At 42.7% G+C, this 24,337-nt stretch overlaps 1 protein-coding gene across 9 annotated transcripts in view; it reads left to right on the top strand.

Moving 5' to 3' along the window:
* The first annotated feature begins 1,098 nt into the window (after nt 1-1,098).
* The window catches only part of Gapvd1 (GTPase activating protein and VPS9 domains 1), a 77,526-nt gene continuing 54,287 nt past the window's right edge, over nt 1,099-24,337 (top strand). For 7 of the 9 annotated variants that reach the window (XM_075985949.1, XM_075985947.1, XM_075985948.1 and 4 more), the window contains exons 1-2: nt 1,099-1,251; nt 23,561-23,778. In XM_075985949.1, the coding sequence (XP_075842064.1) occupies nt 23,594-23,778 (185 nt within the window). In that variant the 5' untranslated portion in view covers nt 1,099-1,251; nt 23,561-23,593. Of the gene's footprint in view, nt 1,252-11,718; nt 11,802-12,440; nt 12,556-23,560; nt 23,779-24,337 lie in introns of those variants that run through there. The other 2 variants (XM_075985941.1, XM_075985942.1) reach the window with 2 other exon arrangements.

Genomic DNA, 24,337 nt, shown 5'->3' with positions numbered 1-24,337 from the left:
GGCAACATAGTAGCAATAACATCTGACCGGCTACTCAAGATTGTAATGAAGTAGCAAATAGGAAGTAAATTCAGTCAAAAAATTTCTTTTGTGAGTCACAGGATTTCTTTTGTATCTCACAGGGTAGCTCCACCTGGCCTGGACTTGCTGTAGCTCCGCCTGGTCTGAGCTCTTGCCTCAGCTCCTACAGGTGCGAGCTACCATGCCATTTAAATTCTGATGAGTTTTAAGGAGGTGCACAGAAAAGTAGTGGAAAGCAGGCTGGGATCTGATTTACATTTGAAATAGTTGGGAAGATGAGTTTTCATTCTTTTTTTTTTTAATTTTTTTTTGTGGTCTCCTGGTGTTGTTGGATATATTCCTCGTCTTCAATGTTTTGAAGGGCTGTCAAGTGAGAACCAAACCTTGTTACTGGCAGCCTAACTACTAGCAAAGGGAGGAAAGAAAAGGGAAGCCAGTTTCAGCTCAGCAGAAGCAGAACTTTTTAACCTTTAGAGCTGTCCAACAGTGGCGCACTTCTTAGAGGTTGTGATCTGCCTAATATCGGAACCTCCGAAACAGAAGTGACACAGGGAGGCCGTCTGGCTGAACTTGCAGGGTATCCTTGCACGGGCGTGAGCTGCACCGATGACCTTTAATGTATGTTCTAATGCTAACGTTTCTATGACTGTTCGTTTCTGCTAACTTGACGTGTTATGTGTCATTTTTGTTTAAAAACCACACAAAATTTAAACCTATGTAATGTTACTGTATGGTTTACAATAAAATTCGACCAAATGAGAAGGGGGAAATTAGATTCAATACTAAAAATGTAGATACCGCCCAACTGACATAGCTTTTGAGAGTGCGTGCGTGCCTAAGTGTGTGTGCGTGTGTGTGGGGGAGAGAATTATGGAATAATGTCCTGGGCAAGCGAGGAGTGTCATTTTTTTTTTTTTTGCACACGTCATCTCCAGCACCAGGTACCGAGAGGTGAGAGCGGGGTTCGGCAGACAGGTCCGGGCGAGGCGGCTCTACCGGGAGCGGAAGGGCGGCCGCTGGCCGGACCACCGATCCCAGGGGGCCCCGCGGCGCCGCGCACGCGCACTGGCGAGGGGGCAGCGCCGCCGCAGGAGGCAGGGAAACCGACTGGCGATCTGTGGCGGCGGCTGGGCGGCGGTGGCAGTTCGCAGCGAGGGCGACGGCGACGGCTCGGAGGCCGAGCGGCCGTCCGGCGGGGACCTGGGCGCCGTCCTCCGCATGACCTCCTCGGTGAGTGCGCGTCCTCGGACGGCCCGCGCCGCGTGCGCCGCTCCAGGCTCGGCCGCCCCGCCGTCCGGCCTAGCACCGCAGCCAGCGCCTGACGGCCGCCCCGCCCGGATCCCCGGGCCCCGGGCCTGCCCCGTGCCCGGCGGGCGGCGCTCGGGTAGGAAGCCGCGCGGCCCCCCGCGGGAGAGGTGGCGGCGTGCGGGCCCCGGGCCGGCCTGAGGCGGCGGGGACACAGGGCCGTGGGGGATGGGGCGGGAGCGCGACGCGGCGGGAAGGGGCGCAGTAGCACGGGTTGCCTCCGTGGGCGTCCGGGGCAGGTGGGCAGCCGAGCCGCGGAGGCCAGGAGCGGACCGAATGGCTTCGGAGCGCCGCCCGTGACGCTCCGGACGCTCGGTGCTGGGGTCGCCGCGCACTCGCAAACGCGCGCCGGGCTTGGCGTCTGTGCACTTGCTGGTGGTGGTCCGCAAGTGTCCGTTCTTTCCACCCGCCCCTCTTCCTTCAATGTCGCCTTTATGGACCGGCAGAATTGTCACGGCTGCTGGCTGGGCAGACCGCAGAAACGAACGGGATTCAATGCATTATCCTGCATAAAGTGAGATACGGTGAGGTGTGAGATGAGAGGTAGGTACAAGGAGGACTCTGTTCTTTAATGTTAATATTGAGTGAAATCAAGCTTCATAAGATGAAACTTTTGAGTTTGAGCAAAATAGACTTGCCTCGGAAACTCTGGCCTTGGCACTAAAGTTTCCAGCACGCGGTTCTTCAGTGGATTGAATGTAGATGGAGTGTATTGGTTCTTCTGCTAGAACGAGGGTAAAATTACACCTTTATTTACAAACCAATAATTGAAACCGACTGTTGCCTTCAGTTCTGAAAGCAGGCAACAAATCACAATAATGCTAGCAACCTCTGTGAACTTGCCACCAATAGAAATTACAGATATTTTTCTGTCACGTTTACAGCTGGAGCTATCTCGATATACCATATCTGTTTATCGATGAATGTCTTTGAGTTTGGGAGTTTCGGTTATACCCTATGTAATATGCTGTAGTTGTACACGTCCGTTTTTCATTTCATAATGTCAGTATAATAGGTTTCCTTTATACTCGCATAAATTTATTTATTTATTTATTTATTTATTCATTTATTTATTTATTTATTTTCAAGACAGGGTTTCTCTGTGTTGCTTTGAAGTCTGTCCTGGAACTAGCTGTTGTAGACCAGGCTGGCCTCGAGCTCACAGAGATCCGCCTGTACTTGTATGAATTTTGCGTTTAAAAGCAATCTGAGGAGTCCTTAAGGTTCAACAGATTATCAAAGAGGTAAATACATGGCACAAAGTGATGGAGAATTCCTGAAATAAAAATAAACTTTAGGTTAGGTGGTGGTGGCGCACACCTTTAATCCCAGCACTCAGGAGGCAGAGGCAGGAGACTCTCTGTGGAGGCCAGCCTGGTCTTCAAATTGAGTTCCTGGACAGCCAGGACTGTTACACAGAGAAACCCTGTCTCAATAACAAAAAAACAAAGTAAGAAAACTTTGGAGAGGATTTTGTCTTGGGGTGGGGTGGGGGGGAGAAGCAGACAGGGTGAGACAATATACATACAAAAGAATTTTATAACCAAGGATGTAATTGCCCTGTTGATCTAAAACTAGGTTATGTATACCAGGCTGGCCTCAAACTTGCTGTAGCTCTTCCTCTGTCTTCCAGTGCTGGGGATGTAGGTATATGCCACCACTCCTGACTTTTTTTTTTAAGCACCAGAGTAGTAGTTTTGAAAGCTAGACCAGACTGTAGAAAGTTTGTCTAGTTTACTGGGGAATCAGCAAAGTACTGTGCTGAAGAAAGGGAAGTGAATACTTCGGTCTTTTGATTTTTGTGCTGAGGCATCTGCACACTTTCAAGTGGTTGAGGCCCTTAAACTTGTGAAAGGGAATTTTAGTATCTGCTAATTTTCTTTCTTCATGTGTGTGTGTTTGTGTGTTGTGGGTATGTACATGTTCATGTGTTTACATGTGTATGTATGTGTTTTTGGAAGCCAGAGTTTCATGTTGAATGTCTTCCTGTCTCTACCTTATTTTTTTTGTTTTTTGAGACAGGGTTTCTCTGTATAGCCCTTGCTGCCTGGAACTCACTCTACAGGCCAGGCTGACCTCGAACTAAGAGATCCATCTGCCTCTGCATCTCCAGTGCTAGGATTAAAGGCGTGCCCTACCACCACCTCGCAGTTTCACCTTAGTTTTTGAGACAAGATTTCTTACTGGCTTGCCAGCAAGCCCCAGGGTCCTCCTGTCTTTGCTGCCCTAGTGTAACAATTATAGGCGCTGGCCACTGTGCTGGCTTTTTGCATAGGTGCTGGAAATCTGAACTCAGATCCTCAGGCTTGTGTGGGAAGCACTCTACCAACTGAGCCATCTCCCCAGATGTCTTCCTCTTCTTAAAATAAATGGACTTTATTTATTGTTTTTGCATCACTGTGGATGGAACCTAAGGCTTTGTACATGCTAAGCAAGCAATCCGCTGCTGAGCTGTGCAACCAGCACCCCTTTTATGGTTTTCTTAAAATCATGAAGATGGTGTGAACTTTACATAGGAAGAGATCCTTATTTTTCTTTCTTTAAGTGAAAAATAGCAGCCTTAACTATAATATGTCTTTGGTTGTCCCCTCCTCCCCCAAGTCAGGGTTTCTCTGTAGCTTTCTTTCTCTGTAGCCTGACCTGGAACTAGCTCTTGTAGACCAGGATGGCCTCAAACTCACAGAAATCCACCTGCCTCTGCCTCCTGAGTGCTGCGGTTAAAGGCGTGTGCCACCACCTGGTCGGTTGTTATTTTTTGATATATGAGAAAAAATAAAAAATAGATTATGGAGAGTTAGTAAGTCATTTTTTAAAAAAGTTCCCCTTTGATGATGGGTTGTGGTGGTGCATGCCTTTGATTCCAGCACTCAGAAAATGGTGGCGGGCAGATCTCCCTGAGTTCAAGGCCAGTCTGATCTACAGATGGAGTTCTAGGACAGCCAGGGCTATGCAGAGAAACTCTTGTCTTGAAAAACCAAAAACCAAACAGACAAATAAAAACTTTTTTCAAGTTCTTCATGTTCTGGCACTCTGGTAGTCCTAAGAGTGGACTTAGAGCCCCAGGCACTCTGGACATGTGCTCTCCTACTGAGCTGTCTTTCTACACAGCTCTGTAGTTTCTCATTTTGAGGCAGGGTCTCACAAATTTGCCCAGGTTGGTTTGGAACTTGCTGTGTACCCCAAGCAGGCCACAAAGTGGCAAATCTTTGTCCCATGCTCCTTTTTTTCTTTATGACATATAGCCATCTGTTGTTATGATATCCATCTATCTATCTCTCTCTATATATCTATATCTATCTATGTATATATTTTTTTCTTTTTTTTTCCCCCTGGTTTTTTGAGACAGGATTTCTCTGAGGAACAGTCCTGACTGTCCTGGAACTCACTTTGTAGACCAGGCTGGCCTCAAACTCACAGAGGTCCACCTGCCTCTGCCTCCTGAGTGCTGGGATTAAAGACGTGTGCTGATGTGGGAGTGTCATATATCAATCTGTTGATTTCATTGGTTAAGCAATAAAGAAACTGCTTGGCCTTCATAGGTTAAAACATAGGTGGGAGGAGTAAACAGAACAGAATGCTTGGAGAAAGAAGCTGAGTCAGGAGTCGCCATGATTCTCCCACTCCAGGCAGACGCAGGTTAAGATCATTCCTGGTAAGCCAGCTCGTGGGCTACACAGATTATAAGAAATGGGCTAGTCCAGGTGCAAGAGTTAGCCGAGAAAAGGCTAGATGTAATGGGCCAAGTGGTGTTTAAAAGAATACAGTTTCCGTGTAATTATTTCGGGGCATAAGCTAGAGCTAGCCATGTGGGTGGCCAGGTGCCGGGGACACAGCCCCGCCACTCCTATTTCAACAGTGTGCCACCACCCAGCAGATATTTTTTCTTTTTCTTCCGTGCTTACATGCCATCTTTATTACAACAGGAACATTCTCTTCACTGCTGTGCTAGAATAAAGGCTGTTGCCTGGTAGGTGCTCAGTAAACAGTCCATGGACAAATGAGTTAATCTTCCTCTTTTATTTCCTAGCCTTCATATGTAGCTGAGGATGATGTTTTTGGTTGTTTTGTTTTGAGACAGGGTTTTTCTGTGAAACATTTTTGGATGTCCTGGAATAGACTGGGTCTCAAAATCACAGAGATCCATCCACCTGTCTCTGCCTCCAGAGTGCTGGGATTAAAGGGGTGCACCACCATTTTCTGTTCGTGGTATACACTTGTAATCTGAGCCATTCATTACTGGAGGCAAGAGGAACAAGAGTTCAAAGCCAGCCTTGACTACTGAGTGAGTTTGAGGGCTACATGAGACCCTGTTTCAAAAACAGACACAAAAAACCTTATCCAAACAGCAACAACAAAACTGAATGTGTGTGTGTGTGTGTGTGTGTGTGTGCGCGCGCGCACACAATGGGTCAAACCCAAGGTCTCCTGTGTGCAAGTCAAGCCTAGGCCGCAGTTCTGCTTAAGCCCGTGTATGTGTTTCTTTTTTTTTTTTTTTTAAAGATTTATTTATTATGTACACAGTGTTCAGCCTCCATGCCTGCAGACCAGAAGAGGGCACCAGATCTCATTACAGATGATTGTGAGCCACCATGTGGTTGCTGCGAATTGAACTCAGGACCTCCGGTAGAGCAGTCAGTGCTCTTAACCTCTGAGCCATCTCTCCAGCCCCCGTGTATGTGTTTCTATACTTTTTAGTAAGCTAGTTTCTTGAGAAAAGGCTGTGCTCAGACTCTTGTAACTATAAAGCAGACATGATGTCTCCTCATTATCTGTCTTTCCAGAACGGTGCTTGCTTGGTCCTGCTCCCATATGATGCTGGTACACCCGCACAGACGAGTAGAAAACATGTCATCAAACATGTCCAGTTCTTCTCCTCTTCCTTCCTTTGTTTACTAATGTATATTTTATCAAATTTTTGTGACTCTATTTTTTAAAAGATTTATTCATTTATTATATATAGTGTTCTGCCTACATGTGTTCCTGCAGGCTAGAAGAGGGCACCAGATCTCATTACAGATGGTTGTGAACCACCATGTGGTTGCTGTGAATTGAACTTAGGACCTTTGGAAGAGCAGGAAGTGCTCTTAACTTCTGAGCCATCTCTCTAGTCCCATTTTTGTGACTCTTGAAGGATTAAGTAGACCAAAAAAGTCAAAATATTAATAAAGGATCAAGGGCTAGAAGCCCTTTTGCTTTACTTCAGGATCAGAGCCAAATAATACCCTCCCAAGCAATTATTTGGACTAAGTACTTGCTTTTTTTCTCTTTTTCTGTTTCCTTTGTGGTACTTTAGCTCAAATCCAGGGCCCTGCACATGTTAGGCAAGCAATCTACCTTGGAGCTACATTTCCATTATAAGTGCTTTTGGTTTTGAAATTTTAGAAGTTTGTGGGCACTCAAAGTCCAGTCCCAGCACCCATTTGGCAGCTCACAGCTGTCTGTAATCCAGTTCCAGGGGATCTGGTGCTCCCCCCCCCCTTTTTTTTTTGAGACAGGGTTTCTCTGTGTAATAGTCCTGGCTGTCCTGGAACTTGCTGTGTAGACCAGGCTGGCCTCAAACTCACAGTGATACAATTGCTTCTGCCTCCTAAGTGCTGGGATTAAAGGTGTGCACCACCATGCTTAGCTTGGTGTCTTCTTTCTTTACCTTCATGGGTACCAGACACCCATGGGGTACACATACACCCAGGCAAGGAACTCATAAATATATTTAAGAAAATTCAGAACTTAGACTATACTCACCTATTTTAACCCACTCTGAACCACCTTAGAAAATATGTTTTATGTATAATGGCTGTAGTACCTCGGACAGAAAGAACTTAAGAATGCTTACAAAAGTAAATATCAATTTTGTGGATTTGGAGAGATGGCTCACAACCGTCTCTAATGGGATTAGATTCCTTCTTCTGGTGTGAATGAAGAGCACTCATACACATAAAAAATGAAAATATATGTATTTTAGGGGAGAGGGTTTGAAGCAGTTTTACTGTGTAGTCAGCTCTGGCTATCCTGGAACTCACATTGTAGACCAGGCTGCCCTCAAATTCACAGAGATCCACCTGCCTCAGCCTTCTGAGTGCTGGGATTAAAGGCATGCGCTGCCTGGCTAATGACTAAATAAATTTTTTAAAAAAGATTCATTTATTTATTATGTATACAGTGTTCTGCTTATGTGTATGCCTGCGGGCCAGAAGAGGGCACCAGATCTCATTATAGACAGTTGTGAGCCACCATGTGGTTGCTGGGAATTGAATTCAGGACTTCTGGAGGAGCAGCCTGTGCTCTTAACCTCTGAGCTATCTCTTGAGCCCCTAAATACCCCCCACTTTTTTTTTTTTAAGAATATTGCTTTTTTCCCTCTGGGGATAGGGTTTCACTGTGTAGCCCAGGCTAGCCTTGAACTTGTAGTACTTGTGTTTTAGCCTTTCACATGCTGGGATTACAGTCGTGAACAATTCACATGTGAGCAACAGATTTCTATACCAGAAAAGCTAAAGAAAGAGCAAACAGGTTTTTGGTGGTGGTGGCGACTTTTTTTTTTTTTTTCTGTTTGTTTGTTTCTTTTTTAAGAAAGTATTTCAACTCAGGCCGGGCAGTGGTGCCGCACGCCTTTAATCCCAGCACTCGGAAGGCAGAGGCAGGGGGATCTCTGTGAGTTCGAGGCCAGCCTGGTCTACAAGGGCTAGTTCCAGGCCAGGTTCCAAAACTACAGGGAAATCCTGCCTCAAAAAAACAAAACAAAAAAAAAACCAAAAAAAAAAAAAAAGAAAGTATTTCATCTCAGAGGCTGACATGTTGCCTACTCACAAATCCCAGTGTTTAGAGGGTGAGGCAGGAGTGTCATGAAGGTCGGAGGCCATCTTAGGAAAACAACCTAGTTCATCTTTCCTTCCTTCTTTAGAACACGAAGGATCTAACCTTTCATTTCATTTATTTTATTTATTTATTTAAATTTTTGATACAAGGTGTTTTAGTTAGGGCTTTTTATTGCCGTGAAGAGACACCATGACAACTCTTATAAAGAAATCATTTAATTGAGGTGGTGCACTTGTTACACAGGTTCAGTCCATTATGATAATGACGTGGAGCATGGCGGTGTGCAGGCAGATGTGGTGCTGGAGCTGAGAGTGCTGCATCTGTAGACAACAGAAGGTCTACTGACTCACATGAGAGAAGCTTGACAAAGAGACCCCAAAGCCCATTGCCCACAGTGACACATTTCCTCCTGCAAGGCCACTCCCGTTGGTGGCCATTTTCCTCAAACCATCACACAAGGTCTTGCTATGTATCTCTGACTGGCCTGGACTGTGCTATGTATACCATATGAGCCTTGAATTCTCTCACAGAGATCTGCCTACCCTGCCTTTTGAGTGCTGGTATTAAAGGTGTACACCGGCTAGGAATCTTTTTTTTTTAAATATTTATTTATTTATTTGTTTATTTATTTATTTATTATGTATACAATATTCTGTCTGCATGTATGTCTGCAGGCCACAGGAGGGCACCAGATCTCATTACAGATGGTTGTGAGCCACCATGTGGTTGCCGGGAATTGAACTCAGGACCTTTGGAAGAGCAGGCAATGCTCTTAACCACTGAGCCATCTCTCCAGCCCCCATTGGCTAGGAATCTAACTTTGACTTTCTACTAAAATAAAGTACCTATTAACTAGCCGTTTAAGGGTATAATACTCCAACTTATATTCCAACAGAAATAATTTTAAGGCTCTCTCTGAGTGTTTTTTATTTATATTTTGGTTTTTGAGACTGAGTTTCTCTGTAGCCCTGGCTGTCCTGGAACTTGATCTGTAGATCAGCTGGCCTTGATCTCAGAGATCCACCTGTCTGCCTCTCTAGTGCTGGGATTAAAAGCATGCACCATCATTGCCTGGCTTAAAAGTTTTTTTTTTAAATTAAATTAATTTTTCATTTTATGTATACAAGTGTTTTGCTTGCCTACTTGTCTGTGTGCACCATATGTGTCCCTGGAGCCCTTGGGGGCAAGAAGAGGGTATTGAATCCTCTGAAACTGAAGTTATGGACAGTTGTGAGCTGCTTTGTGGATACTGAGAACTGAGCCTGGATCCTTTGCAAGAACAGCAACTGCTGAGACACCTCTCTAGCCTCTGAGTTTTTTGTTCCATCATTTTAAAACATAAAATAATTAGCAGTGATAGTAAGAACTAAAAACTTATCGAGATATTTTTTCTTGGGTATTATATAAAATATTGCAGAAGTATGAATTTCATTTTTATGGAATTTTAATTTTGTTTTTAAAGGTTTATTTATTTTTATTTTAGATATATGAGTTGTTTGTCCGTGTGTATGTTTATGCCCTGCATAAGTGCCTGGTACCCAAGGAGATCAGAGGAGGGCATCTGAGATCCTGGAACTGGAGTTACAGTTTTGAGCCACCATGTGGGTGCTGGGAACTTATCGCAGGTCTTTGCAAAAGCAGCAAGTACTTTTACTTCCTGAGCCATTTCTCCAGATCCAATGAGATTTTTTTTTTTTTTAAATGAGGGCATTTCACTGGTTGGGTTCTTTTGAAGAGGTATTTTAGAGCCAAGGCACTGACTTTGTAGAAAAGAGTGCGTGCTGTGAAAGCCGGTTGACCTGAGTTCAGTTCCTGGAGCCGATGTGAAAGTGGAAGGAAAGAACCGGCTCAAGAAAGCTGCCCTCTGTATTGAGCATGCTGTGCCAGCCCCCACTCGATAGCTGGAAGTCTTTTCTCTGTCCCATTCAGTCCCACTGGACCAGTTTCTCTCCCTCCGTCAGTCCCCACAGCTGCTTAATGCAGTGATCTTTGGAGGCTTAATATTAATTATAATTGTTTGATTGGTGGCTCAGGTTTCTTATTGGTGAGCTCTACATATGAATTAACCTATTTCTAATAAACTGTATACCACCATGTGCCCTGTGGCTTGCCTGTAATGCTCTGCCATCTTCTCCAGTGACTGTTGGCACCTCCCCTCAACTCTGCCTCCTTTCTCCCTGTATCTCTGCTTGGATTTCCTGCCTAGCTATATTCTGCCCTGCCATAGGCCAAAGCAGCTTTATTCATCAACCAATAAAAGCAACACATACAGAAGGACATCCCACATCACTACACTCCTATAACTGATTTTTTTTTTTTCTGAGACAAGCTTTCTCTGTGTAACAGCCTTAGCTGTCCTGGAACTTGCTTTGTAAACCACGCTGGCTTTGAACTCTCAGAGATCCTCCTGCTTCTGCCTCTTGAGTACTGGGATTAAAGCCATGTGCCTTCTCTACCTGGTGACAACTGACTTTTAGGCCAAGACATTTCTTTTGGGTAGAAACATAGTCGTGATTGTTAAGAAGAGCCCCTCCACTGACGCAAATGATTTAAATCAAACCAGATTAGACCAAATCAAAGATGCCCACGTTTAATCAATGCAGTGCTTCCGAGTGGCACAGGAGCATGGGGGGGGGGACAGAGGGAGGGAGAGTCCACACAAACCTCGAGACCACGTGTTCCTTTTTCAGGAGTAAGCCTAAATAGCCTGTGGGAGTGGTCCGGACCCTCCATGGGGAGGGGTCAGCATTAGCGGGCTTCCCTGGAGTGGAGTCGGACCAAGGCAACTCCCAGGGGGAGGGGCTTCCAAAGATGGATGCTGGGTATTATAGTGATAGTAGTGCTGATTGATGTTTGTGGTGAGTACTTGTGATTATTATAATATCAACATTCCAGCTTGGAGCTGTGCCTCAGTAGTTAGAGTGCTTGTGTAAGATCTATGATGTTGGCTTTAACCCCACCATTTTATAAACTGTCCAGGTGCTGTAGTATACACTGGAATCCCAGTACTTGGGAAGTAGAGACAGCAGTTCAGGTCATCCTTGACTGCATAGTGAATTTAAGATTGCCTTAAAAACAATAATAAAGAAATGAAAAATGTGGTAAATTATAGCTTGTAGGCTACTGCTTTTTCTTTTGAAAATAATCTATTTAACTTTATTTTATGTGCACTGGTGTAAAGGTGTCAGATGCCCTGAAACTGGAGTTACAGACAGTGTGACCTGCCATATGGCTGCTGGGAACTGAACCCTGGTCCTCTGGTAGAGCAGTCAGTGATTTTAACCTCTGAGACATCTTTTCAGCCCTCTTTTTTTTTAAAAAAAACTTTTTATTTATTTATTTAACTTTATTATGTTTGTTGGTGTGAAGGTGTCAGATCTCATGGAACTGCACTTTCAGACAGTTGTGAACCCCGCTCTTAACCGCTGAGCCATCTCTCCAGCCCCTCAGCCCTCTTTTTTTTTTTTAAAAAAAAATTAGTTTTATTTTATGTATATGGGTGATTTGCTTGCAGGTATGTCTGTGTGACAAGTGTGTATGTGTCATGGAAGACCAGAAGAAGGTGTCAGATTCCCTGGGACTGGAGTTACAGACAGCAGTGAGCTTCCGTTTGGAACTGAACCTGGGTCCTCTGAATGAGCAGCCAATGCTCTTAGCCAGTGAGCCATCTCTTCAGCTCCTTATTTACTTTATTTTTTATTTTTATATGCATTTGTGTTTGAGGGAGCCTGTTGGTTCCACTGGAACTTGAGTTATAGATGGTTGTGAGCTGACATGTGGGTGCTGGGAATTGAACCCAGGTCCTCTAGAAGAATAGCCAGTGCTCTTAACCTCTGAGCCATCTCTCCAGCCGCCCTTTTATTTAATTTTTAAGTGTGTTTGTGTGCATGCATATGTGTGTGTGCATGTGTGATCTTGGCGTACAAGCTTGAGGAGGCTGGCAGAGGGCACCAGTCTTCCTGGGGTTGGAGTACAAGGCAGTTGTGAGCTAGTGAATGTTCTTCCAAGAGAACAACAAGCCCCATACTGGGATTAAAAGCATTCATGGCCTGGCTTTTTGGTAATATTCTGGGTTAATTCCTAGCAATTTTTTTCTAATTAAAAAATTATTTATTGCATTTTATGTGCATTGGTGTTTTTACCTTTATGTGCGCTTGTCATGAGTGTCAGGTTCCCTGGAACTGATGTCACAGACAATTGTGAACAGCATATGGATGCCAAGAATTGGACCCAGGTCCTCTGGAAGAGCAGTCAGTGCTATCAATTGCTGATCTAATTCTCTATCACTTCCTCCTTAGAATTTGAAGGAGTTGAGATTCTTTATATAGTCCTGAAGTCCAACTAAAACTTACCTTACCAGATAGTGGGAAGCTTCCCAAGAAAACTTGACAATGTCTGCACTCTGATTTACATGTAAGTACTTGTTCAAGAGTGTGGCCGTAATTTACTTACATTTAATTAATTCATTCTTTGGCAGTTTCTTACATGCTTTTAATGTATGATGGTCACACTCAATCCCTTTACTCTCTCTTAGCCTCTTCTCTTCCATCCTCTACGAGTGGGGTAACTGTAAGTGATAACCTTGACCATAAATTAAAGCACTCATAGTTGGGAGACAGTGAATGGCTTAGTGGTTAAAAACAGAGAGAGAGATTGATTTTTTTTTTTTTTTTGGTTTTTCGAGACAGGGTTTCTCTGTGGTTTGGAGCCTGTCCTGGAACTAGCTCTTGTAGACCAGGCTGGTCTCGAACTCACAGAGATCCGCCTGCCTCTGCCTCCCGAGTGCTGGGATTAAAGGCGTGCGCCACCACCGCGCGGCTGATTGATTTTGATTATATATGTATTTCTGTGGAAACCCGAATTATAAAACTGGATTTTAGCCTCAACTTTACATGTTAACTAATTTAACCTTGGGCAATTAAATTGTTTATAGCTCTGTGTTGTAATTAAGAATATATAACAGGCAGGAAAGATGGCTCAGAGGTTGAGAGCACTGGCTGCTCTTCCAGTGGTCCTGAGTTCAATTCCCAGCAACTACATGGTTACTCACAACCATTTGTAATGAGATCTGGTGCCCTCTTCTGGGCTGCAGGCAGAACACTATATACATAATAAATAAATCTTAAAAAAAAAAAACAAAACTTCCACATCATTAGGTATGGTAGTGCTCACTGTTAATTCCAGAATTTAAGCAGAGGCAATGGATCTCTTGAGTTCAAGGTCAGCCTGGTCAACATAGTAAATTCCAGACCAGTCTGGGTTACATAATGACAAAAAAAAAAAAAGAATAAGGAATACTTATAGATGTCTCTGAGGGTAAAGGTGCTTGCCACCAATACTGAGGACTCGAGTTCTCCATCCCAAAACCCACATGGTATAGGGAGAGCACAGACTCCCAAGGCTGTCCTCTGGCTTCTGATTTCCACATGTGTGACATTCTCCACCCAAGTAAATAAATGTTAACCAATGAAGGAAAAAAAATACTTACCTTCTGGATTAGAAGTGTTGGTAGAGAACATACTTAGCATGCATTCGGCTTCAGGTTTAGCTTCCAGTGCCAAAACTAAAACAAACAGGAAGTCATAGTGTTTCACGTATTGCAAGCTTGAGATGTGATCATTATGTATCCCTAACCACCTGTGTGCTTGCTATCACTAGTCAGTTGAAATTGTTCTCCTTCATGTCTCTGTCACTCTCCAGGTAGACACATTGTCCTGCTGTAGCCCAGCTGGCTAACTTACTGCCTAACCCAGGCTGGCCTTGAGCGCTCATCTCTCAGCTTCCCAAGGCCTGGCAGGAATTACAGGTGTAAGCCATTGACTGCTGTCCTTTTTTGTTTTTTATGTGTGTGGATGTTTTGCTGCATGTGTGTATGAGTATCATGTGCCTGTCTTGGTGCCTGTGGAGGTCAGAAAAGGGGGTTGGATTCCCTGGAACTGGAGTTATATGGTTGTATACTACCCTGTGGGTGCTAGGACTCGAACCAGGATCCTCTGCAAGATTAGCAAGTTCTCTTAAATGCTGGCTACTACTTTTTAATATGTTCAATCCAGACAAGCATTCTGCTCCTAAGGTGCATCCCTTGCCAAGACCCTGGTTATTTCAATAGGGGTTTTTTTTTTTTTAAGATTTATTTATTATGTACACAACATTCTGCCTCCATGTATGCCCGCACGCCAGAGGAGGGCGCCAGATCACATTACAGATGGTTGTGAGCCACCATGTGGTTGCTGGGAATTGAACTCAGGATCTCTGGAAGAGCAGCCAGTGCTCTTAATCTCTGAGCCATCTCTCCAGCCCTCTTCATTCGGGTTTTTATCTCTCAGTCTGGTTTCAAACCATTCTGCTTCAGTGTCCTGAATGCTGGAATTGCTGACTTGTACTCTGACTCAACCAATATTTCTGGTAGCTTAAGTAAGATTTGCTCTTGGGTGAAAGTTAACATAAAAGTTGGTTTTTCCCAGTACTTGGAGGAGAGGCAGGAGGATCTCTGAGTTTGAGGCTAGCTACAGAGCTAGTACCAGGACAGTCAAGTCTGTTACACAAATAAAACCCTAACTCAGAAAAGCTAAAAACCAACCAACCAAACAAACAAAAAGCCGGCGGCTTTTCAGGGAGTGTATTGCCCAGTGGTAGTGCTTGCTTGTCATGTGGGAGACCATAGATTCAGTCAACCCCGAAAACCTAGTTTTCTTAAATAGTTTTACCTAGGAAATATTTACCTCACTCCACATATGAAATTAGTGCAAAATGTAAGATCTCTGGAAATTTGTGTAATGAAATTCTGTATTTTATTTTATTTTTTAAAGACTTATTTATTGTGTATATATACAGTGTTCTGTGTGCACGTATACCTGCATACCAGAAGAAGGTGCCAGATCTCATTACAGATGGTTGTGAGCCATCATGTGGTTGCTGGGACTTGAACTCAGGACTTCTGGAAGGGCAACCAATGCTCTTAACTGCTGAGCCATTTCTCCAGCCCTGTAATTATTTTTTTAATCACAGCAAACTAAAAGAAAAACCTAGTATAATACTGTATGTCACAGAATGTTGGTCTGGTCTAGAACATCATAGGTTGTTGGTGCCTTTTTCTGAGCAGTAGTTGATAGAGACTGGGATACATTGCTGTGTTAATATGTTTTTCAAGTTTATAAGATTTTATTGACCTGAATATTTGAATTTAGAAGCATATTACCTATGTAATTAAAAAAGTCTGCCATATGTGCATATGACATATGCACTTGGGAGGCATAGGCAGGTGGATTTCTGAGAGTTCGAGGTCAGCCTGGTCTACAGAGTCAGTTCCAGGATATCCAGGGCTATACAGAGAAACCCTGTCTCAGAAACAAACAATACCCCCCTCCCCCAAAAAAAGATAATGCAGAGTCCTCATATATAGACCCTGTATCAAGTTTTCCTACTTCCTACCATTTTACACTAGTCTGCAATACTTAATACAAGTAGTGAACAGTGTTGATAGACTGTTATAACCAAGTTCATAGTTTATTCAGTTTTTCTCATTTTTTTCTTCTAACACACTATGTCCTCATTCTCTTCTAGCATACTCATCGCATTCAATTATCAGTGTGTAATTTTTAGTTGAAACATCTTTTTTTTTAAATTTTTTTTTTAAGAGACAGAATTTCCTGGAACTAGCTGTTGTAGATCAGGCTGGCCTCCACTACACAGAGATCTGACTGCCTCTGCCTCCTGAGTGCTAGGATTAAAGGAGTGCGCCACCACCGCCTGGTTTTCAGTTTTAGGACTTACAGTTCTCTTAAATTGTTTTCTGTGCGGAAAAATAAGGATATCATTCCTAAATTTAGTGATCAGTCACTGGTCACATGACATCACTTGTCAGAGGTCACATGTCACAAGACAGTAGGTGTCAGAGATCATCATGGATTTTGTTTGCTTTTGTGACAGGGTCCTGGTTGGCCTTGCACTCGCTTTGTAGTCCAGGCTGGCTGCAAACTCAGGTTGACCTGCTTCTGTCTCCTGAGTGCAGGGCTTAAAGGTTATATGGGTAAGGGCCAGTCTTAAGTTCCTCAGATCTACTCCAGTTTTAGTTTCCCTTCTGCGTTATTGACTAAAGCATCCTCTAAATTAGGTAATAAGTTGGATGTGGTTTCATGTTCACTCTCTCAGTGTTAATAAAGGGTAATTATTTGGGCCAAGGTTGCAGTTTAGTGGTGAAGTGCCTAGCGAGTGCAAGGTAATTTGTGACCTCTAGTACAATAGAAGTTACAAGGAGGCTTCTGTATTGCAGATGTCAACAACAGGGTTTCATGTGCAGACCCAGTCCCTCAGAAAGAGGGAGAGAAGGAGAGGGAACCTAAGATTAAGCTGGATGTTAAGCTGTTTACTTGAACTCTAAATGCTATGTTGAAATTTAAAAGTAGTTACATCATTATTAAATTGGGATGCTTTTAAGTAGAGATTCTCATAAGGTGTGAAATGTTATTCCTATCCCATATACATTTTGGAATATTTTTTCTTTTTGAGAAGCAGTCTTATATAGCTCACATTGTTCTCAAACTTGTATTATTTGAGGATGGCCTTGAATTTTTGATCTTTCTACCTTCATCTCCCAAAGTGCTGGGATTGCAATTGTCTATTGCTATGTCCTATTAGCTGTTGAAACTTGTACAAATGTATTCTTCTTGAAACTTCCAATATATTTTTAGCTCAAAAATTGACCCTCATTAGGTTGTTCCATACTCTTCTTTAGAGAAAATAAACCTGCTTGTTAGAGGTTGGCAATCTTTATGTAGAGGCCAAATGAGCTATAGAAGACTGGCTACTATTCCCCCTGCCATTTCACCATGAAAACAGTTACAGACAACATGACTAGATGGACATAGCTGTGTTCCATAAAACCTTATTAAGGGGCTAGGAGTGGATCAGTGGGCTCAATGGCGTGTGCTGCTCTTGCAGAAGGCGTGAGTTTGATTCCCCGAACCCGTGTCAGGTGACTAACAACCACTTGTGATTCCAGCTTCAGGAGACCCACTGCCCTCTCCTGGCCTCTGTGGGCACCTGCACTCACATGCACACACACAAAGTTAAAATAAATCTTTAAAAGTTTTAGAAGTCTGAGGTAGGTAAAGTTGCTTGCCTTGCAAATCTGGCAACCCAAGTTTGGTCTTTGAAATTTCCATAAAGGTGAAAGGAAAAAACTGACTGCACAGAATTGCTCTCTGATCCTCTGTGGACACTGTGGCATTTGCCAGACTGCCAATACATTGATGATGATGATGGTGATGCTGCTGCTGCTGCTGCTGATAAATTTGAGATATGTTTCCCTAATTGGCTGACCTGGAATGTTCTGTGTACACCAAACTGGTCTTGAACTTACCTGCCTCTACCTCCTGAGTGCTAGAAATAAAGGTATGCGCTAACATGCCAGGCATAAATAAATTTTTAAAATCTTTATTAAGTTAAATTAAATGGGTCATAAATCAAAAGTCATTAATCTGACAGAGGAACTAATGGGGGAGGGAGAGGTAGTTAATGGGGATGAGAGGGTAATAGTGGCAGGGAAGAGTGATTATTGCATTATATACATGTATGAAATTGTCAAAAACAAATTTGACTTTGTAAAAAAAAATCTCAGAAACAAAATCTCCAGACCAACCTTTATGAATACAAACAAACAGCAGGCTAACTTTGATTTGCAAGCCATAGTTGGCCTGTCACTTCCGCATACCATTGTGGAATGATGCTGTATCAGCCTGTGTCATTCCTAGCCGGCCTAAGTCATGTTTTAACTGTATGAGTTGAGAAGCTTAAATTATTCCTCAAAGTCTGATTTAATTATGAATGGGTAGCATATAGTATGTGTGTGTGTATTGTGTATATATAATTTTTGTAGAAAAGTGGTAAGTAGTGAACTTAAGTGGTTAGAGTTAGTTTTTGAACCTTTCAAAATGAAATTAACTAATATTGAAAATGCATGCAAATTTTAGGAGCAATATATATTTGTGATAGTTTTTCTTGGCCAAAACCTCACTCTTACAACATTGTTAAGTATATTATACTACTGTTATTTGAGACAAGGTCTTTTTGTAGCTTTTGCTGGCCTGAAACTCACAGTAGTCCCGGCTGTCCTAGAATGTGCAGTGATCCTGCTTATGACTGTATGCTAGACTTGCAGGTGTACACCACTGTGCCGAATGGTACCGGTTCTTTGATGTCACCTGAGCTCTTTTCCTTCTTCTTTTCCCTTTTTTGTTTTGTTTTTTGATACAAGGTTTCTCTCTGTAGCCCTGGCTATCCTGGAACTAGCTCTGTGGATCAGAGATCCACCTGCCTCTGCCCATGACCGGAGTTTCGTCTCTGGATACTACAGTGGGAAGAGAACCAGGTCCTGAAAGTTGTCCTCTTCCTTCCACACGTACACCATGGTGTATGCATGTACTATGAATACACACATGTATAAGCACTATACATAAAAAAATTTAATGTAACAGTATAAAATAGGCTTGGATGGGTAGGCTGAGGTAGACTGATTTTGAATTTTAAGTTAAGGGGTTTGGAAATATGCTCTAAGAAATCAAGACCAATTAACAAATATGAACATCTTTATATACTGTGTGTGTATTGTGTCAGTGTGGTGGTGATTTTCACCTACATCGTGAGGCTACATTGAGGCAGCCTGGTCTGTAGGAAAGCCTATCCTAGAGGGTAGTATGAAGGATGAGGAATACAATCAATACATTCAACATATTATCATTAACTATAGTTACTATGCTTATAGAATAGATCTTTTTTCTTCTAACTGTAATATTTCCTAATTCCTTCTGTCCTTACTACCTCAGACTCTGCTTCTGTGAGGTCAGCCTTTCTGCACCAGCATGTGAGTGAGTTCACGCAGTAGTTGGTTTTCCTGGGGCTGGGTTGTTCATTTAACATAATGATCTTTAGTTCCATCCGTATAGCACGTGTAAGAATTTTCCTTTTCTCCCTTCTTCTTTTGGCCAAATAATATTCCATTTATATTATATATGCCAAATAATATTCCAACACACACACACAAAACCTATACTCCTTAGTCCCAATAATAGTTCTTAAAATTTTGTTTTGCAGGATAAGCTGTGGTCAGATTTTTTTTTAATGACATTCTGACCAGTTTATTATAGAAAGGAAAGCTTATAATTCTGTTTAAAGTAAAATGCTTAGCAAGCTTGCCTGTGGCCTAAGATTGCTTATTTATTTATTTAATTTATTTATTTTCGAGGCAGGGTTTCTCAGTAGCTATGAAGCCAGTCCTGGAACTAGCTCTATAGACCAGTCTGGCCTCAAACTCACAGAGATCTGCCTGCCTCTGCCTCCTGAGTGCAGGGATTATAGGCATGCACCACCACACCCAGCTTGGCCTAAATTTATTAAAATGATCACTAAAGATGGGCAGTGGTGGTTCATGCTTTTAATCCCAGCATTTGGGAGGCAGAGGCAGGTCTCTGTGAGTTCAAGGCCAGCTTGTTCTATAGAGTGAGTTTCAGGACAGTCTGCAAAGCTACAGAAAAACCCTATTTCAAAAACAAAACAAAATAAAAAAGTCTCTAAAGCCATGTTGTTAGGACTAACAAGATGGCTCAGAGGGTCAAGCTGCCTGCTGCCAGGCCTGGTGACTTGAGTTGGAGACCTGTAGTCCACAGAGAACCAGCTCGCTATTCTCTGTCTGTTGATGGGCACTTGGAGTGGATCCAGACAGTGGCTGGTACGGTGAACAGTGCAGCTGCTTTTTCACAAACTGACTCCGTGTCCTTTGTAGATAACCAGTAGTGGGGCCACTAGCTCATGAGGTAATTCTTTTTTAAAATTTTGGAGAATAATATTGTTGCTTTCCATAGTGATGACACAAAATTAAATTTCCACCAGCAGTATGCAAAGACTTTATTTTTCCTATAGCCTTCCCAGTTTATGTAGTGTTTCTGTTTGACTTTAAACTAAGTAGATACTGCTAGAAGTCAAATAATATTCTATAAAACCAGCAGATTAAAAAAAATCCTTAGCACAAAGCACAACTAAGAAATCAAAGTAGACATGACTAACAGATGTTGAGATTAGATGACTGAGAACGGTGCTTCTTCGGAGTCAGACAGACCTGAATCACAGCGGAGTCCAACACTTCCTGAACTGTCAGATGAGGCTGTCAGAACACACCTGCCACCCGCTTGGGGGTGCAGTGCAGTGAGGAAAAACTAAGATTATTCTTGGCATTGAAAGTCTAAGTAACAACAAAAAACAAGAAACAAAAACAAAAAAACAAAGCTGGGAGATGGTGGCACACACCTTTAATTCCAGTACTCAGGAGACAGAGACAGGATCTCTGTGGTCAAGGACAGCCTGGTCTACAGAGTGAGTTCCAGGACAGCCAGGGCTACAACAAAAAACCTCATTCATTTCCTTAATTGTCATTTTTTGGGTTTTCGTGCTGAGGATTGAAGCCAGTGCCTCTAGCAGGTTAGACAGTTCTCTACCACTGAGCTGTAGTCCTTACCTCACAATAATTGCTCTTAAAATTTTGGTTGGTTGTTTTTTTTTGTTTTGTTTTGGTTTATTTTTTTCAAGACAGGGTTTCTGTGTTTAACCCTAGCTGTCCTGGAACTCACTCTGTAAACCAGGCTGGTTTCACGCAGAGATCCATATGCTTCTGCTTCCTGAATGCTGGGATTAAAGGTGTGTGCCACCACTGCCCAGCTTGTTTTGTTATCTTAAATATAGGTATTTCTATTATTAATATAAAACATTTGTGGTTTGGCAGTTCAAGGATATAGCTTAAATAATGATTTAAAATATGTATGCTATTTGTAACTGTTTAGTTATTACATAAATAAGAATAGTTTGATTTCATTCACACCTTTGGCAAATATATATTCAGTTGCTACTGTGAACTAGGCCCTCACCCAGGCCTGAGATTAGAGTAGTGAACAACACAGAAAAGTTCTGGCATAGAGAGGTGGAAGCCCCCAGTAAAGATGGCTAATAAGCAAGTAGGTATCTGTGGTAAATGCTGTGGTAGGGCCTGGAAGGTCAAAGTTGTAGGTAGGGAAGACTGCGTAGGACTTTAGATTTCATTCTGAGTATAAGGTAAAGCCTTGGGATAGTTTCTAGTCAAAGAATAAAATGATGTGACTTTAAGGTACACTTAGTGTTACTAGGAGAACAGACTTTGGGGAGCAAGGAAATCAGCTAGTTAGTTATAGGCTTTCTTTCAGGTGAGGTGCTGACAGATTCCCCGGGGAAGGAGGAAAAGTATTGAGATTATTCAGAGACAGAATCAACAGGCATATTGCTCTGTGGAAGTAGTCAAGGATGACTCCACTGCTAGTGAGCAGAGGTTCCTCCCTAAACAGATTCAGAGTGTATTTGATTTTGTTAATTCTAATTCAGAAATAACCCACTAGGTGTGCAGGTGCATACCTTAATTTCAGGTCTTGGGAGACTAAGACAGGAGGATCAGGAGGTCCAGGTCATTCTCAGCTACAAGGTGAATTTAAGGCTTGCCTGGACTATAGGAGACTGTCTCAGAAAACCAGCAAAAGGGCTGAGAATGTACCTCAGATGGTAGAGTACTTGCCTAGCATGCACAGACCCTGGGTTCAACCCCCAGTACACGTAAATGGGGCATGTTGGCTCATCCCTGTAACCCCAGCTTGGGAGGTAGAGTCAGGATAAACAGGAGCTCAAAAGCATCTTTAGGTACAAAAAAAAATCAAAGCTAGTGTGGCCTATGTGAGACAGTATTTCCAAAAAATAATATATATGTAAGCTGGACAGATGGCTCAGTAGTTAAGAATGTTTGTTGAGTAATATCAGAACAGGAATTCAGATCCCAGCATCTAGTTAACAAGTCCAGTATCTGGTGCATGCCTGTGACCCCTGCTCTGGGTGTTGAGACTACTTGATCTCCAGGTTCTGGTAAAGACCCTGCCTTAAAGAAATAGGTAGAGAGCCAGGCAGTGGCTGCGCATGCCTTTAATCCCAGCACTCAGGAGGCAGAAACAGGCAGATCTCTGAGTTTGAGTCCAACCTGGTCTACAGAGTGAGTTCCAGGACAGGTTCCAAAGAAACCCAGTTTGAAAAACAAAAAAACAAACAAAAAAAAAAATAGAAAAAAAAGGCAGTGAATTGTGAAGAACACCTAATGCCCTTGTCTGGCATATGTGTATGTACATGTGCAGGCTCACACACATGGGCATACACACACTTTTTTTGTAGTCCAGTGTGGTAAAGGCTACCAAGCCTGAGGACCAGAGTTCAGTCCCTGAGACTCACATGCTGAGAGAATCAGACACTTAGAGTTTGTCCTCTGACTTCTGCACATGTGCTATGACATGTCCCCAAGGGGCAGCAGTGGGCAGCGGGCAGTGAGTCCCAGGCAGGGAGTAGCGATGGGTGAGAGACCTTGATGGGGCAGCCAGTCCCACGAGGGGAGACAGACAGATGGGCACACCACGATGCGAGAGACAGAGACATGGACATGGATGGGTGAGGCATGCAGAGTGAGGTTGGAGGGTGGAGGGGAGGAGAGAGAGAGAAAGAGAGAGACAGACAGAGAGACAGACACAGAGAGAGAGAAACAGAAGGGGGGAGGGGAGAAGTGGCGAGAAGGGAGAGGACAGAAGCTGCCTCTTTGAGAGAAAAGAAGGGACTCGGCTGGAAGCTGAAGATCATCTTGCCTCAGTGGAGGAGGGCAGGGAGTGGGCGTGACTTGTCTCTTAAAAGGACAGAGCAGATCATTACAATATGTAAATGCAAAAATAAATTACAATATTTTAAAATACTATGTTTCTTAAATGACAGAAGTAGTATAGGCTCAGTATAGAAAATTTGGAAAATATAAGTTATTTTTTAAGCTCCTAATAAGGCCTTATTCAGAAATAGTCTTTTAACTACTTTAAGCCTGTGTCTGTCCATCAGCCTAGAATCATCCTTGGCTGTTCTTCCCATTACAATCACAATCTGTTGGTTTTTTGAAATGGGGTTTTATGTAGCCTCAGAGCCACTAGGTAGCCAAGGATGACTTTGACCTCCTGACATTCCTGTCTCAATCTCTCAAATGCTGGGATTAATTTTAAATTAGAGTCAATGGTTGTACTAAATTAACATCTTATTTAAAGACTTTTTAAACATTTAATTTTATGTGCATTGGTATTTTGTTTACATATATGTTTGTATGAAGGTGCAAGGTCCCCTGGAATTCGAGTTACAGACAGGTGTGAGCTGCCATGTGGGTGCTGGAAATTGAACCCTGGTCCTTTGGAAGAGCAGTCAGTGCTCTTAACCACTTAGCCATCTTTCCAGCCTCCTACCTCCATAATCAAAGTTGTAATGTATTCTGCTCCTTTTGGTTTTAGAAAAATAACTTAAAATGACAAAAACTTTTGAATTTTGTCTTTTTTATTAGTGATCAGCCTTTGTACCTTTTCCGAATTCAAAGATGGTGAAGCTAGATATCCACACTCTGGCCCACCACCTCAAACAGGAGCGCTTGTACGTGAGCTCTGAGAAACAGCTCATTCAGAGGCTAAACGCAGATGTGCTGAAGACAGCTGAAAAGCTGTATCGAACGGCGTGGATTGCAAAGCAACAGAGGATTAATTTGGATCGGCTTATTATAACCAGGTATAGTAAAAAATTTTAGGTCATGCATTTTGTGAACAATTCTGTACTACTGATTATTACTAAATCAATCTCTTAAGTGCATGGTTTTAAAGCAATATTAGGTAAGTCTTTGGTCATAAAATACATGGAGTTTGTTTTGTTTATTAATTACCTTAAACAGTGATACAGAAAATTATAATGTAAGGGTTAACATTTTATACCACACTAATTTTGTGATTTTTGTGATATTATTTATATACATTTTCATGGTTTAGAATTGCATATCTTTTTTTTTTTGAGACAGAGTTTCTCTGTAGCTTTGGAGCCTGTCCTGGAACTCGCTCTTGTAAACCAGGGTGGCCTCAAACTCACAGAGATCCACCTGCCTCTGCCTCCCAAGTGCTGGGATTGAAGGCGTGCACTACCACTGCCCAGTTTAGAATTGTGTATCTTTTCTAAAGAAATTATTTTTTTTTATATTTTTAGCTTTTATTTTACGTGTATGAGTTGTTTTGCCCACATATGTATCTATGTACCACTAGTGTGCCTGGTGCTTTCTATATTGTTCCAGGAAGCAGTT

Source organism: Microtus pennsylvanicus, chromosome 9 (genome assembly GCF_037038515.1).
Source record: "Microtus pennsylvanicus isolate mMicPen1 chromosome 9, mMicPen1.hap1, whole genome shotgun sequence".
Taxonomy (NCBI): domain Eukaryota; kingdom Metazoa; phylum Chordata; class Mammalia; order Rodentia; family Cricetidae; genus Microtus; species Microtus pennsylvanicus.
Note: the sequence above shows the minus strand (reverse complement) of the source record. Positions and strands in the feature narration are given on the sequence as shown.